The 16117-nt window shown below is 49.8% G+C and overlaps 1 protein-coding gene across 4 annotated transcripts in view; it reads right to left on the bottom strand.

Annotated features, from left to right (window-relative positions):
- Positions 1–822: 822 nt before the first annotated feature.
- TELO2 (telomere maintenance 2) overlaps positions 823–16117 on the bottom strand; it is a 33443-nt gene continuing 18148 nt past the window's right edge. For 2 of the 4 annotated variants that reach the window (XM_075283880.1, XM_075283883.1), the window contains 8 exons: positions 15905–16021; positions 9838–9909; positions 9392–9586; positions 9140–9231; positions 8098–8197; positions 7767–7831; positions 1967–2082; positions 823–1103 (listed from right to left, as the gene is read on the bottom strand). In XM_075283880.1, the coding sequence (XP_075139981.1) occupies positions 997–1103; positions 1967–2082; positions 7767–7831; positions 8098–8197; positions 9140–9231; positions 9392–9586; positions 9838–9909; positions 15905–16021 (864 nt within the window). In that variant the 3' untranslated portion in view covers positions 823–996. The remainder of the gene's footprint in view (positions 1104–1966; positions 2083–7766; positions 7832–8097; positions 8198–9139; positions 9232–9391; positions 9587–9837; positions 9910–15904; positions 16022–16117) is intronic. The other 2 variants (XM_075283881.1, XM_075283882.1) reach the window with 2 other exon arrangements.

The raw sequence follows: 16117 nt of genomic DNA, 5'->3' as shown, positions 1-16117 counted from the left end.
GGCGCAATAGAGGAGTCAGACTGGAGACCCCACAGGCCCTAAGAAGTGGTCCCCGGACCCCACAAGCCCTAAGAAGTGGCCACTGGACCCCCGGCCTCCTGAGCAGGTAGAGTCTGCTGTGGCCCTTTCTGTGCAGCGCCTCCAGGTGATCAGCCCGGTCCAGCTTATTATTGGGGAGCGCACCCCGGTACTTATAGGTCCTGACTATCTCAATACATGTCCCCTGGATCTCCACCGGGGTCGGGGCACCTCTCCACTTACTAAAGTCCTCCACCATCTCCTTGGTCTTCCCAGCATTAATCCTGAGCTGGCTCCGCTGACCCCAGTCCACACAGTCCTGGTATAAGTCTCTGTACTCGCTGTCGCCCCCGTCTGTGATAAGGCCGACTATAGCAGAGACATCGGAGGACTTCTGTAAGTAACAGCTGGAGGAGTTGTACCTAAAGTCAGCTGTGTACAGTGTGAGCAGGGGCGAGAGCTGGAGCTTGTGGTGCCCCCGTACTACAGATCAGTGTCAGACACACAGTCCCGGGCTCTCACATACTGAGGGCGGGGTGTCAGCTAGTCTAGGATCCAGTAGGACAGGTGATGGTCCCTCCACCAAGGTCCAGCTTCTCCCTCAGTAGTCCTGGGCTCTCACATACTGAGGGCGGGGTGTCAGCTAGTCTAGGATCCAGATCTGATCTGCCGCCACCCCGACCAGACGCACCCTGATCTGCCGCCATGTTTCTCTAGTTCTTGACAGGCTTTTCCCATCATGTTCCGGGGATGAGACGACATCCGTGTAAGAGTAGGACACACAAGACACTTCCGTGATTCATCTTCATGATTTTGTGCACTTTATTTAAACAAAGAAATGTCCTCGAGGCTCACAAGCGATAGTGACGTCATCTCCATCCGCTGGGTCACATGATGACTCCGCCATATCTGAGGCCCATCCCCCCCCCTGTGCACAGGACTATTATGGTTGTACTTCATATACAGGTCTGTGGGAGGTCACTGGTTGGGAGATGGCGGGAGGTTACTCTGTAATTTCTCCATTAGCAGGAGGCCGCTCACAGCAAGACGACGACAATCTTCATCAGCGTCCGACTCGGCCACGTCTAAAGAGAACATACCAGTGACATGACACATATATGATCATATAACATATCTATATTAGAAGATAAAGCCGCCGCTGGCTGTGCAGGGAATAGATCGAGTGCTAAAGTCACAAGGACCAAAGACTTGTCTGTGCCTGCAGTCACCACTAGGGGGAGCTCAGTGCATGTACATGGCTGAGTGTGCATACGTGACGTCCTCTCCTCTATGGGGGGCTCCCTGTATGTACATGGCTGAGTGTGCATACGTGACGTCCTCTCCTCTATGGGGGGCTCCCTGTATGTACATGGCCGAGTGTGCATACGTAACGTCCTCTTCTCTATGGGGGGCTCCCTGTATGTACATGGCCGAGTGTGCATACGTGACGTCCTCTCCTCTATGGGGGGCTCCCTGTATGTACATGGCCGAGTGTGCATACGTGACGTCCTCTCCTCTATGGGGGGCTCCCTGTATGTACATGGCCGAGTGTGCATACGTGACGTCCTCTCCTCTATGGGGGGCTCCCTGTATGTACATGGCCGAGTGTGCATACGTGACGTCCTCTCCTCTATGGGGGGCTCCCTGTATGTACATGGCCGAGTGTGCATACGTGACGTCCTCTCCTCTATGGGGGGCTCCCAGTCCTGAATCCTGTGTGAGGTCGCTCCCAGTGTCACCAAGTACATTGTCCTCCGCCATGTGTGCACAGGGCCTTATAGAAAGCGCACTGACCAATAAACCCATATTCACATCATAGGATAAATAAGGAGAGAATTAGACTAAGGGGAGGCGGCTCCGTCCTGTATACAGTGATGGCGAGCGCTGCGCAGAGCGGAGGACCCCCTTACAGGACGCAGCCGCACATGGCGCCATCTCAGCACCTCACCTGACAGCCAGCACTTCATCTCCAGCACTTCTTCACAGACGTCGGCCATGAGACACTGCCAGGGAACGCTGAGGAGGATGGTGGAGACGCCGAAGAGGAGGCCCTGCCGGACAAAGCTGCGGGTATACATGAGGTATATATCAGGGCACACGTACAGCAGTATACATGAGGTATATATCAGGGCACACGTACAGCGGGTATACATGAGGTATATATCAGGGCACACGTACAGCGGGTATACATGAGGTATATATCAGGGCACACGTACAGCGGGTATACATGAGGTATATATCAGGGCACACGTACAGCGGGTATACATGAGGTATATATTAGAGCACACGTACAGCAGTATACATGAGGTATATATCAGGGCACACGTACAGCAGTATACATGAGGTATATATCAGGGCACACGTACAGCAGTATACATGAGGTATATATCAGGGCACACGTACAGCAGTATACATGAGGTATATATTAGGGCACACGTACAGCAGTATACATGAGGTATATATCAGGGCACACGTACAGCAGTATACATGAGATATATATCAGGGCACACGTACAGCAGTATACATGAGGTATATATCAGGGCACACGTACAGCGGGTATACATGAGGTATATATCAGGGCACACGTACAGCGGGTATACATGAGGTATATATCAGGGCACACGTACAGCGGGTATACATGAGGTATATATTAGAGCACACGTACAGCAGTATACATGAGGTATATATCAGGGCACACGTACAGCAGTATACATGAGGTATATATCAGGGCACACGTACAGCAGTATACATGAGGTATATATCAGGGCACACGTACAGCAGTATACATGAGGTATATATTAGGGCACACGTACAGCAGTATACATGAGATATATATCAGGGCACACGTACAGCAGTATACATGAGGTATATATCAGGGCACACGTACAGCGGGTATACATGAGGTATATATCAGGGCACACGTACAGCAGTATACATGAGGTATATATCAGGGCACACGTACAGCAGTATACATGAGGTATATATCAGGGCACACGTACAGCAGTATACATGAGATATATATCAGGGCACACGTACAGCAGTATACATGAGGTATATATCAGGGCACACGTACAGCAGGTATACATGAGGTATATATCAGGGCACACGTACAGCAGTATACATGAGATATATATCAGGGCACACGTACAGCAGTATACATGAGGTATATATCAGGGCACACGTACAGCGGGTATACATGAGGTATATATCAGGGCACACGTACAGCGGGTATACATGAGGTATATATTAGAGCACACGTACAGCAGTATACATGAGGTATATATCAGGGCACACGTACAGCAGTATACATGAGGTATATATCAGGGCACACGTACAGCAGTATACATGAGGTATATATCAGGGCACACGTACAGCAGTATACATGAGGTATATATTAGGGCACACGTACAGCAGTATACATGAGGTATATATCAGGGCACACGTACAGCAGTATACATGAGGTATATATTAGGACACACGTACAGCAGTATACATGAGGTATATATTAGGGCACACGTACAGCAGGTATACATGAGGTATATATCAGGGCACACGTACAGCAGTATACATGAGGTATATATCAGGGCACACGTACAGCAGTATACATGAGGTATATATCAGGGCACACGTACAGCAGTATACATGAGGTATATATTAGGGCACACGTACAGCAGTATACATGAGGTATATATCAGGGCACACGTACAGCAGTATACATGAGGTATATATCAGGGCACACGTACAGCAGTATACATGAGGTATATATCAGGGCACACGTACAGCAGTATACATGAGGTATATATCAGGGCACACGTACAGCAGTATACATGAGGTATATATTAGGGCACACGTACAGCAGGTATACATGAGGTATATATTAGAGCACACGTACAGCAGTATACATGAGATATATATCAGGGCACACGTACAGCAGTATACATGAGATATATATCAGGGCACACGTACAGCAGTATACATGAGATATATATCAGGGCACACGTACAGCAGGTATACATGAGGTATATATCAGGGCACACGTACAGCAGTATACATGAGGTATATATTAGAGCACACGTACAGCGGGTATACATGAGGTATATATCAGGGCACACGTACAGCGGGTATACATGAGGTATATATTAGAGCACACGTACAGCAGTATACATGAGGTATATATTAGGGCACACGTACAGCAGTATACATGAGGTATATATTAGGGCACACGTACAGCAGTATACATGAGGTATATATCAGGGCACACGTACAGCAGTATACATGAGGTATATATCAGGGCACACGTACAGCAGTATACATGAGGTATATATTAGGGCACACGTACAGCAGTATACATGAGGTATATATTAGGGCACACGTACAGCAGGTATACATGAGGTATATATCAGGGCACACGTACAGCAGTATACATGAGGTATATATTAGAGCACACGTATAGCAGTATACATGAGGTATATATCAGGGCACACGTACAGCAGTATACATGAGGTATATATCAGGGCACACGTACAGCAGTATACATGAGGTATATATTAGGGCACACGTACAGCAGTATACATGAGGTATATATTAGGGCACACGTACAGCAGTATACATGAGGTATATATTAGAGCACACGTACAGCAGTATACATGAGGTATATATTAGGGCACACGTACAGCAGGTATACATGAGGTATATATCAGGGCACACGTACAGCAGGTATACATGAGGTATATATTAGGGCACACGTACAGCAGTATACATGAGGTATATATCAGGGCACACGTACAGCAGTATACATGAGGTATATATTAGGGCACACGTACAGCAGTATACATGAGGTATATATCAGGGCACACGTACAGCAGTATACATGAGGTATATATCAGGGCACACGTACAGCAGTATACATGAGGTATATATTAGGGCACACGTACAGCAGTATACATGAGGTATATATTAGAGCACACGTACAGCAGTATACATGAGGTATATATTAGGGCACACGTACAGCAGTATACATGAGGTATATATCAGGGCACACGTACAGCAGTATACATGAGGTATATATTAGGGCACACGTACAGCAGTATACATGAGGTATATATCAGGGCACACGTACAGCAGTATACATGAGGTATATATCAGGGCACACGTACAGCAGTATACATGAGGTATATATCAGGGCACACGTACAGCAGTATACATGAGGTATATATTAGGGCACACGTACAGCAGTATACATGAGGTATATATTAGAGCACACGTACAGCAGTATACATGAGGTATATATTAGGGCACACGTACAGCAGTATACATGAGGTATATATCAGGGCACACGTACAGCAGTATACATGAGGTATATATTAGGGCACACGTACAGCAGTATACATGAGGTATATATCAGGGCACACGTACAGCAGGTATACATGAGGTATATATCAGGGCACACGTACAGCAGTATACATGAGATATATATCAGGGCACACGTACAGCAGTATACATGAGGTATATATTAGAGCACACGTACAGCAGGTATACATGAGGTATATATCAGGGCACACGTACAGCAGTATACATGAGGTATATATTAGGGCACACGTACAGCAGGTATACATGAGGTATATATCAGGGCACACGTACAGCAGGTATACATGAGGTATATATTAGAGCACACGTACAGCAGTATACATGAGGTATATATCAGGGCACACGTACAGCAGGTATACATGAGGTATATATCAGGGCACACGTACAGCAGTATACATGAGGTATATATTAGGGCACACGTACAGCAGTATACATGAGGTATATATTAGGGCACACGTACAGCAGTATACATGAGGTATATATCAGGGCACACGTACAGCAGGTATACATGAGGTATATATTAGGGCACACGTACAGCAGTATACATGAGGTATATATTAGGGCACACGTACAGCAGTATACATGAGGTATATATCAGGGCACACGTACAGCAGGTATACATGAGGTATATATTAGAGCACACGTACAGCAGTATACATGAGGTATATATTAGGGCACACGTACAGCAGTATACATGAGGTATATATTAGGGCACACGTACAGCAGTATACATGAGGTATATATCAGGGCACACGTACAGCAGTATACATGAGGTATATATCAGGGCACACGTACAGCAGTATACATGAGGTATATATCAGGGCACACGTACAGCAGTATACATGAGGTATATATTAGAGCACACGTACAGCAGTATACATGAGGTATATATCAGGGCACACGTACAGCAGTATACATGAGGTATATATTAGAGCACACGTACAGCAGTATACATGAGGTATATATCAGGGCACACGTACAGCAGTATACATGAGGTATATATTAGAGCACACGTACAGCAGTATACATGAGGTATATATTAGAGCACACGTACAGCAGTATACATGAGGTATATATCAGGGCACACGTACAGCAGTATACATGAGGTATATATTAGAGCACACGTACAGCAGTATACATGAGGTATATATTAGAGCACACGTACAGCAGTATACATGAGGTATATATTAGAGCACACGTACAGCAGTATACATGAGGTATATATTAGAGCACACGTACAGCAGTATACATGAGGTATATATCAGGGCACACGTACAGCAGTATACATGAGGTATATATCAGGGCACACGTACAGCAGTATACATGAGGTATATATTAGGGCACACGTACAGCAGTATACATGAGGTATATATTAGAGCACACGTACAGCAGTATACATGAGGTATATATCAGGGCACACGTACAGCAGTATACATGAGGTATATATCAGGGCACACGTACAGCAGTATACATGAGGTATATATTAGGGCACACGTACAGCAGTATACATGAGGTATATATTAGGGCACACGTACAGCAGTATACATGAGGTATATATCAGGGCACACGTACAGCAGGTATACATGAGGTATATATTAGGGCACACGTACAGCAGTATACATGAGGTATATATTAGGGCACACGTACAGCGGGTATACATGAGGTATATATTAGGGCACACGTACAGCAGTATACATGAGGTATATATCAGGGCACACGTACAGCGGGTATACATGAGGTATATATCAGGGCACACGTACAGCAGGTATACATGAGGTATATATCAGGGCACACGTACAGCAGTATACATGAGGTATATATCAGGGCACACGTACAGCAGTATACATGAGGTATATATCAGGGCACACGTACAGCAGTATACATGAGGTATATATCAGGGCACACGTACAGCAGTATACATGAGGTATATATTAGGGCACACGTACAGCAGTATACATGAGGTATATATTAGGGCACACGTACAGCAGTATACATGAGGTATATATCAGGGCACACGTACAGCAGTATACATGAGGTATATATCAGGGCACACGTACAGCAGGTATACATGAGGTATATATTAGGGCACACGTACAGCAGTATACATGAGGTATATATTAGGGCACACGTACAGCGGGTATACATGAGGTATATATCAGGGCACACGTACAGCAGGTATACATGAGGTATATATCAGGGCACACGTACAGCAGTATACATGAGGTATATATCAGGGCACCCGCAGGACTTGCACATCTGACATTTTTTAACGGCCACTATGACTCCAATGCAGATGTGAACAGTGGCGTAGAGTGATGCGCTGCATGGAATAGACGGACAGTACGTGACGCCGCCATCATTGTGGTGTGATTTATACTCACGGGTCAGTGTGAAAGCGAAGGACCCAAATAAACTCCAGCAACGCCTTCCCCATCTGAGACGCAATCTGGGACGGAGCAAGAGCAGAATCAGGTCAGCAGAGACGGTATATATCTGCAGTATACAGTATAGCGGTATATATCTGTACTATATGTGGAGCTGTATACATAGCGGTATACATCTGTACTATATGTGGAGCTATATACATAGCGGTATACATCTATATGTATATACTATATGTGGAGCTGATATACCAGGACTAGTGATGTCATTAGTCCATGTGTCCTGTGCAGCAGACACCTACAATACAGGACTCCTCTGCACAGACATTACCGTGGCATGTAGGGCCAGATGCATCAGGATGCCGAGCGTGTGGACCAGTCTTCCCAGGACCAGGCGATCGTCCCCCAGGAGGTCAAATGTCACCACAGGCCTGGAAGAAAAGCATGAAATTGTCCTTCAGCTCAGTCCCTGGTGTGAGCTGCGCAGCAGGACTAGACCTATAGATCATGTTATAGAAGCACACAGGTATACAGCCGCATGGCGGTAGGAATGACACTGCTGAGGACTCTGTATATTCTTCTATATCTCTATTATTAGGATGAATGTGAGGGGGTAATAGTGACATTACATGAACCCCTGGGTGCACCCCCCGACCTCCCGACCCCGATCAGCAGCGCTGCCGCCTCTTCACTACTTACCAGCGGCACATTTATACATTCACTGGAGGGCACCGAGCTGCGGCCAGGTCATGTCACCAATAATTGTGAGGTCACACGGCCTGTGGCGCTGAAGCTGCAGATCTGGTCCGACACCCAGGCCCCGCTGATCTGGTCCGACACCCGGGCCCCGCTGATCTGGTCCGACACCCGAGCCCCGCTGATCTGGTCCGACACCCGAGCCCCGCTGATCTGGTCCGACACCCGGGCCCCGCTGATCTGGTCCGACACCCGAGCCCCGCTGATCTGGTCCGACACCCGGGCCCCACTGATCTGGTCCGACACCCGGGCCCCACTGATCTGGTCCGACACCCGGGCCCCACTGATCTGGTCCGACACCCGGGCCCCGCTGATCTGGTCCGACACCCGGGCCCTGCTCATCACAGCTGTGATCCGGGAATTGCTGACTGTGGTCATTTAACCCTTACATGCCTGGCGCAGATCCGGTACCATGGCGGGGGGGGGGGTCTAAACTTCCGCAATTATTTTTTTGTATATGTGGATTTTACTTCATAACATTTTCTTCAGCAAGTTTAATTGTTCGATCTCTTGGACAAGACCCCAAACAGAGAGCGCGGAGGCCACTGACTGGGGACAGGAGAAGCGGGCGATGGTCATACATGTGTGTATATAGGATATATCTGCATGTAACGTACCTGTCGTAGTGCTGGACCAGTGGGAAGAAGAAGTGTCCGGCCACGGCGTGGAATCTGTTGGGTGCTGCGGCCACGGTCGTGCTGGTTTGACCCTACAATAAGGATGCGGACACAACATTACACTGTCACTCTGGGGTCAGCACTGGCTGTATACTGTCTGTACGCGCGGCAGGATTACTAGAGATTACTTCCTGTTACAGGATCTCTTACAGGAAGTTACTGATCAGCCAATAGAATCGCTCTAGCGGATACCTTGGCAAAGCGGCGGGTCTTGCTGGCGATCCGCTCCTCTACAATCTTCCTCCAGTCTACAGGAGACGCCTCGTCCTTCCCGTCCCCGCGGGCACTGCTTGTGGACTGTAGGTCCGGTGATGCCGCTGTCTCGGGGGTCTCTGCTTTTTCTGGGTTGGCAGATTCTGCGAGTTCCTGAGCTGCCGTCGCTAAAACCTGATGGACAAAGAGACGGATTCCTGTGTAAGTGAGGAGGATTGTGCGTCATACTACACACGGCAGGAGACCCCGTGTAACGGGTAACACGTCATCCCCAGGGACAAGGACACCCAAAGCAACTGTGTGGAAACCCGACATGTAAAGTATTCCATTCACAAGATTTTAGCATCTTTACAGCCCCGTGTCTCCATGATAACAGCGCCGGTGTAGTCTGACCCTGCGGTCACATAAACCTCTTCTAGACGTACATCCAATATGTCCATGCGCTGGCGCAGGCTGTAGTTCAAGGAGTAGAATTCTCCGGTAAGATACTGAGACACCTGGACAAGAAAAAGAACAACAAGTTATAGATAAACCCCAAACATGTCCGACAGAAAAGTCACAGACTGTACATGGAGGAATCACCGCTACAACCGGCCATTATACCTGTGTATGAGCGCCATCACCAGAGAGCGGCCATTATACCTGTGTATGAGCGCCATCACCAGAGAGCGGCCATTATACCTGTGTATGAGCGCCATCACCAGAGAGCGGCCATTATACGTGGGTATGAGCGCCATCACCAGAGAGCGGCCATTATACCCGTGTATGAGCGCCATCACCAGAGAGCGGCCATTATACCCGTGTATGAGCGCCATCACCAGAGAGCGGCCATTATACCTGTGTATGAGCGCCATCACCGGAGAGCGGCCATTATACATGTGTATGAGCGCCATCACCAGAGAGCGGCCATTATACGTGGGTATGAGCGCCATCACCAGAGAGCGGCCATTATACCTGTGTATGAGCGCCATCACCAGAGAGCGGCCATTATACCTGTGTATGAGCGCCATCACCAGAGAGCGGCCATTATACCTGTGTATGAGCGGCCATTATACCTGTGTATGAGCGCCATCACCAGAGAGCGGCCATTATACCTGTGTATGAGCGCCATCACCAGAGAGCGGCCATTATACCTGTGTATGAGCGCCATCACCAGAGAGCGGCCATTATACGTGGGTATGAGCGCCATCACCAGAGAGCGGCCATTATACCTGTGTATGAGCGCCATCACCAGAGAGCGGCCATTATACCTGTGTATGAGCGGCCATTATACCTGTGTATGAGCGCCATCACCAGAGAGCGGCCATTATACCTGTGTATGAGCGGCCATTATACCTGTGTATGAGCGCCATCACCGGAGAGCGGCCATTATACCTGTGTATGAGCGGCCATTATACCTGTGTATGAGCGCCATCACCGGAGAGCGGCCATTATACCTGTGTATGAGCGCCATCACCAGAGAGCGGCCATTATACCTGTGTATGAGCGGCCATTATACCTGTGTATGAGCGCCATCACCGGAGAGCGGCCATTATACCTGTGTATGAGCGCCATCACCAGAGAGCGGCCATTATACCTGTGTATGAGCGCCATCACCAGAGAGCGGCCATTATACCTGTGTATGAGCGCCATCACCAGAGAGCGGCCATTATACCTGTGTATGAGCGCCATCACCAGAGAGCGGCCATTATACCTGTGTATGAGCGGCCATTATACCTGTGTATGAGCACCATCACCAGAGAGCGGCCATTATACCTGTGTATGAGCGCCATCACCAGAGAGCGGCCATTATACCCGTGTATGAGCGCCATCACCAGAGAGCGGCCATTATACCTGTGTATGAGCGCCATCACCAGAGAGCGGCCATTATACCTGTGTATGAGCGCCATCACCAGAGAGCGGCCATTATACGTGGGTATGAGCGCCATCACCAGAGAGCGGCCATTATACCTGTGTATGAGCGCCATCACCAGAGAGCGGCCATTATACCTGTGTATGAGCGGCCATTATACCTGTGTATGAGCGCCATCACCAGAGAGCGGCCATTATACCTGTGTATGAGCAGCCATTATACCTGTGTATGAGCGCCATCACCGGAGAGCGGCCATTATACCTGTGTATGAGCGCCATCACCAGAGAGCGGCCATTATACCTGTGTATGAGCGGCCATTATACCTGTGTATGAGCGCCATCACCGGAGAGCGGCCATTATACCTGTGTATGAGCGCCATCACCAGAGAGCGGCCATTATACCTGTGTATGAGCGCCATCACCAGAGAGCGGCCATTATACCTGTGTATGAGCGCCATCACCAGAGAGCGGCCATTATACCTGTGTATGAGCGCCATCACCAGAGAGCGGCCATTATACCTGTGTATGAGCGGCCATTATACCTGTGTATGAGCACCATCACCAGAGAGCGGCCATTATACCTGTGTATGAGCGCCATCACCAGAGAGCGGCCATTATACCCGTGTATGAGCGCCATCACCAGAGAGCGGCCATTATACCTGTGTATGAGCGGCCATTATACCTGTGTATGAGCGCCATCACCGGAGAGCGGCCATTATACCTGTGTATGAGCGCCATCACCAGAGAGCGGCCATTATACCTGTGTATGAGCGGCCATTATACCTGTGTATGAGCGCCATCACCGGAGAGCGGCCATTATACCTGTGTATGAGCGCCATCACCAGAGAGCGGCCATTATACCTGTGTATGAGCGCCATCACCAGAGAGCGGCCATTATACCTGTGTATGAGCACCATCACCAGAGAGCGGCCATTATACCAGTGTATGAGCGGCCATTATACCAGTGTATGAGCGCCATCACCAGAGAGCGGCCATTATACCCGTGTATGAGCGCCATCACCAGAGAGCGGCCATTATACCTGTGTATGAGCGCCATCACCAGAGAGCGGCCATTATACGTGGGTATGAGCGCCATCACCAGAGAGCGGCCATTATACCTGTGTATGAGCGCCATCACCAGAGAGCGGCCATTATACCTGTGTATGAGCGCCATCACCGGAGAGCGGCCATTATACCTGTGTATGAGCACCATCACCAGAGAGCGGCCATTATACCTGTGTATGAGCGCCATCACCAGAGAGCGGCCATTATACCCGTGTATGAGCGCCATCACCAGAGAGCGGCCATTATACCTGTGTATGAGCGCCATCACCGGAGAGCGGCCATTATACATGTGTATGAGCGCCATCACCAGAGAGCGGCCATTATACGTGGGTATGAGCGCCATCACCAGAGAGCGGCCATTATACCTGTGTATGAGCGCCATCACCAGAGAGCGGCCATTATACCTGTGTATGAGCGCCATCACCAGAGAGCGGCCATTATACCTGTGTATGAGCGCCATCACCAGAGAGCGGCCATTATACCTGTGTATGAGCGGCCATTATACCTGTGTATGAGCGCCATCACCAGAGAGCGGCCATTATACCTGTGTATGAGCGCCATCACCAGAGAGCGGCCATTATACCTGTGTATGAGCACCATCACCAGAGAGCGGCCATTATACCTGTGTATGAGCGCCATCACCAGAGAGCGGCCATTATACCTGTGTATGAGCGCCATCACCAGAGAGCGGCCATTATACCCGTGTATGAGCGCCATCACCAGAGAGCGGCCATTATACCCGTGTATGAGCGCCATCACCAGAGAGCGGCCATTATACCTGTGTATGAGCGCCATCACCAGAGAGCGGCCATTATACCTGTGTATGAACGGCCATCACCAGAGAGCGGCCATTATACCTGTGTATGAGCGCCATCACCAGAGAGCGGCCATTATACCCGTGTATGAGCGCCATCACCAGAGAGCAGCCATTATACCTGTGTATGAGCGCCATCACCAGAGAGCGGCCATTATACCCGTGTATGAGCGCCATCACCAGAGAGCGGCCATTATACCTGTGTATGAGCGCCATCACCAGAGAGCGGCCATTATACCTGTGTATGAGCGCCATCACCAGAGAGCGGCCATTATACCCGTGTATGAGCGCCATCACCAGAGAGCGGCCATTATACGTGTGTATGAGCGCCATCACCAGAGAGCGGCCATTATACCCGTGTATGAGCGCCATCACCAGAGAGCAGCCATTATACCTGTGTATGAGCGCCATCACCAGAGAGCGGCCATTATACCCGTGTATGAGCGCCATCACCAGAGAGCGGCCATTATACCCGTGTATGAGCGCCATCACCAGAGAGCGGCCATTATACGTGGGTATGAGCGCCATCACCAGAGAGCGGCCATTATACCTGTGTATGAGCGCCATCACCAGAGAGCGGCCATTATACCCGTGTATGAGCGCCATCACCAGAGAGCGGCCATTATACCTGTGTATGAGCGCCATCACCAGAGAGCGGCCATTATACCCGTGTATGAGCACCATCACCAGAGAGCGGCCATTATACCCGTGTATGAGCGCCATCACCAGAGAGCGGCCATTATACCTGTGTATGAGCGCCATCACCAGAGAGCGGCCATTATACCTGTGTATGAGCGCCATCACCGGAGAGCGGCCATTATACATGTGTATGAGCGCCATCACCAGAGAGCGGCCATTATACCTGTGTATGAGCGCCATCACCAGAGAGCGGCCATTATACCTGTGTATGAGCGGCCATTATACGTGTGTATGAGCGGCCATTATACCTGTGTATGAGCGCCATCACCAGAGAGCGGCCATTATACCTGTGTATGAGCGCCATCACCAGAGAGCGGCCATTATACCTGTGTATGAGCGCCATCACCAGAGAGCGGCCATTATACCCGTGTATGAGCGCCATCACCAGAGAGCGGCCATTATACCTGTGTATGAGCGCCATCACCAGAGAGCGGCCATTATACCTGTGTATGAGCGGCCATTATACCTGTGTATGAGCGCCATCACCGGAGAGCGGCCATTATACATGTGTATGAGCGCCATCACCAGAGAGCGGCCATTATACCTGTGTATGAGCGCCATCACCAGAGAGCGGCCATTATACCTGTGTATGAGCGGCCATTATACGTGTGTATGAGCGGCCATTATACCTGTGTATGAGCGCCATCACCAGAGAGCGCCCATTATACCTGTGTATGAGCGCCATCACCAGAGAGCGGCCATTATACCTGTGTATGAGCGCCATCACCAGAGAGCGGCCATTATACCTGTGTATGAGCGCCATCACCAGAGAGCGGCCATTATACATGTGTATGAGCGCCATCACCAGAGAGCGGCCATTATACCTGTGTATGAGCGCCATCACCAGAGAGCGGCCATTATACCCGTGTATGAGCGCCATCACCAGAGAGCGGCCATTATACCTGTGTATGAGCGCCATCACCAGAGAGTGGCCATTATACCTGTGTATGAGCGCCATCACCAGAGAGCGGCCATTATACCTGTGTATGAGCGGCCATTATACCTGTGTATGAGCGCCATCACCAGAGAGCGGCCATTATACCTGTGTATGAGCGCCATCACCAGAGAGCGGCCATTATACGTGGGTATGAGCGCCATCACCAGAGAGCGGCCATTATACCTGTGTATGAGCGCCATCACCAGAGAGCGGCCATTATACCTGTGTATGAGCGCCATCACCAGAGAGCGGCCATTATACCTGTGTATGAGCGCCATCACCAGAGAGCGGCCATTATACGTGGGTATGAGCGCCATCACCAGAGAGCGGCCATTATACGTGGGTATGAGCGCCATCACCAGAGAGCGGCCATTATACGTGGGTATGAGCGCCATCACCAGAGAGCGGCCATTATACCTGTGTATGAGCGCCATCACCAGAGAGCGGCCATTATACCTGTGTATGAGCGGCCATTATACCTGTGTATGAGCGCCATCACCAGAGAGCGGCCATTATACCTGTGTATGAGCAGCCATTATACCTGTGTATGAGCGCCATCACCGGAGAGCGGCCATTATACCTGTGTATGAGCGCCATCACCAGAGAGCGGCCATTATACGTGGGTATGAGCGCCATCACCAGAGAGCGGCCATTATACCTGTGTATGAGCGGCCATTATACCTGTGTATGAGCGCCATCACCGGAGAGCGGCCATTATACCTGTGTATGAGCGCCATCACCAGAGAGCGGCCATTATACGTGGGTATGAGCGCCATCACCAGAGAGCAGCCATTATACCTGTGTATGAGCGCCATCACCAGAGAGCGGCCATTATACCTGTGTATGAGCGGCCATTATACCTGTGTATGAGCGCCATCACCAGAGAGCGGCCATTATACCTGTGTATGAGCGCCATCACCAGAGAGCGGCCATTATACCTGTGTATGAGCGCCATCACCAGAGAGCGGCCATTATACCTGTGTATGAGCGGCCATTATACGTGTGTATGAGCGCCATCACCAGAGAGCGGCCATTATACCCGTGTATGAGCGCCATCACCAGGTGAGTTGCGATTTCTTCCAGGCTCCTTACTACATCCCTTGAAGCGATTATTGCCGGTACTTACCGGTACGGGATCAATAACGGTGACAGAGACCATGGCAGAATATCTCAGCGCTATGAAGTTCTCCACGCCCGGGCGCTCATCGAGGTGTAAGAGAATTTTGACCAGTTCAGTGCTGACCTATCAAAGACGATAGCCAAGGAATCTTTACCACACACGAGGTCACATATAGGGATCGTTACGGAGCAGGTCACGTATAGTGCGGAGTCCCTCCTT

This window comes from Leptodactylus fuscus, chromosome 8 (genome assembly GCF_031893055.1).
Source record: "Leptodactylus fuscus isolate aLepFus1 chromosome 8, aLepFus1.hap2, whole genome shotgun sequence".
NCBI lineage: Eukaryota > Metazoa > Chordata > Amphibia > Anura > Leptodactylidae > Leptodactylus > Leptodactylus fuscus.
Note: the sequence above shows the minus strand (reverse complement) of the source record. Positions and strands in the feature narration are given on the sequence as shown.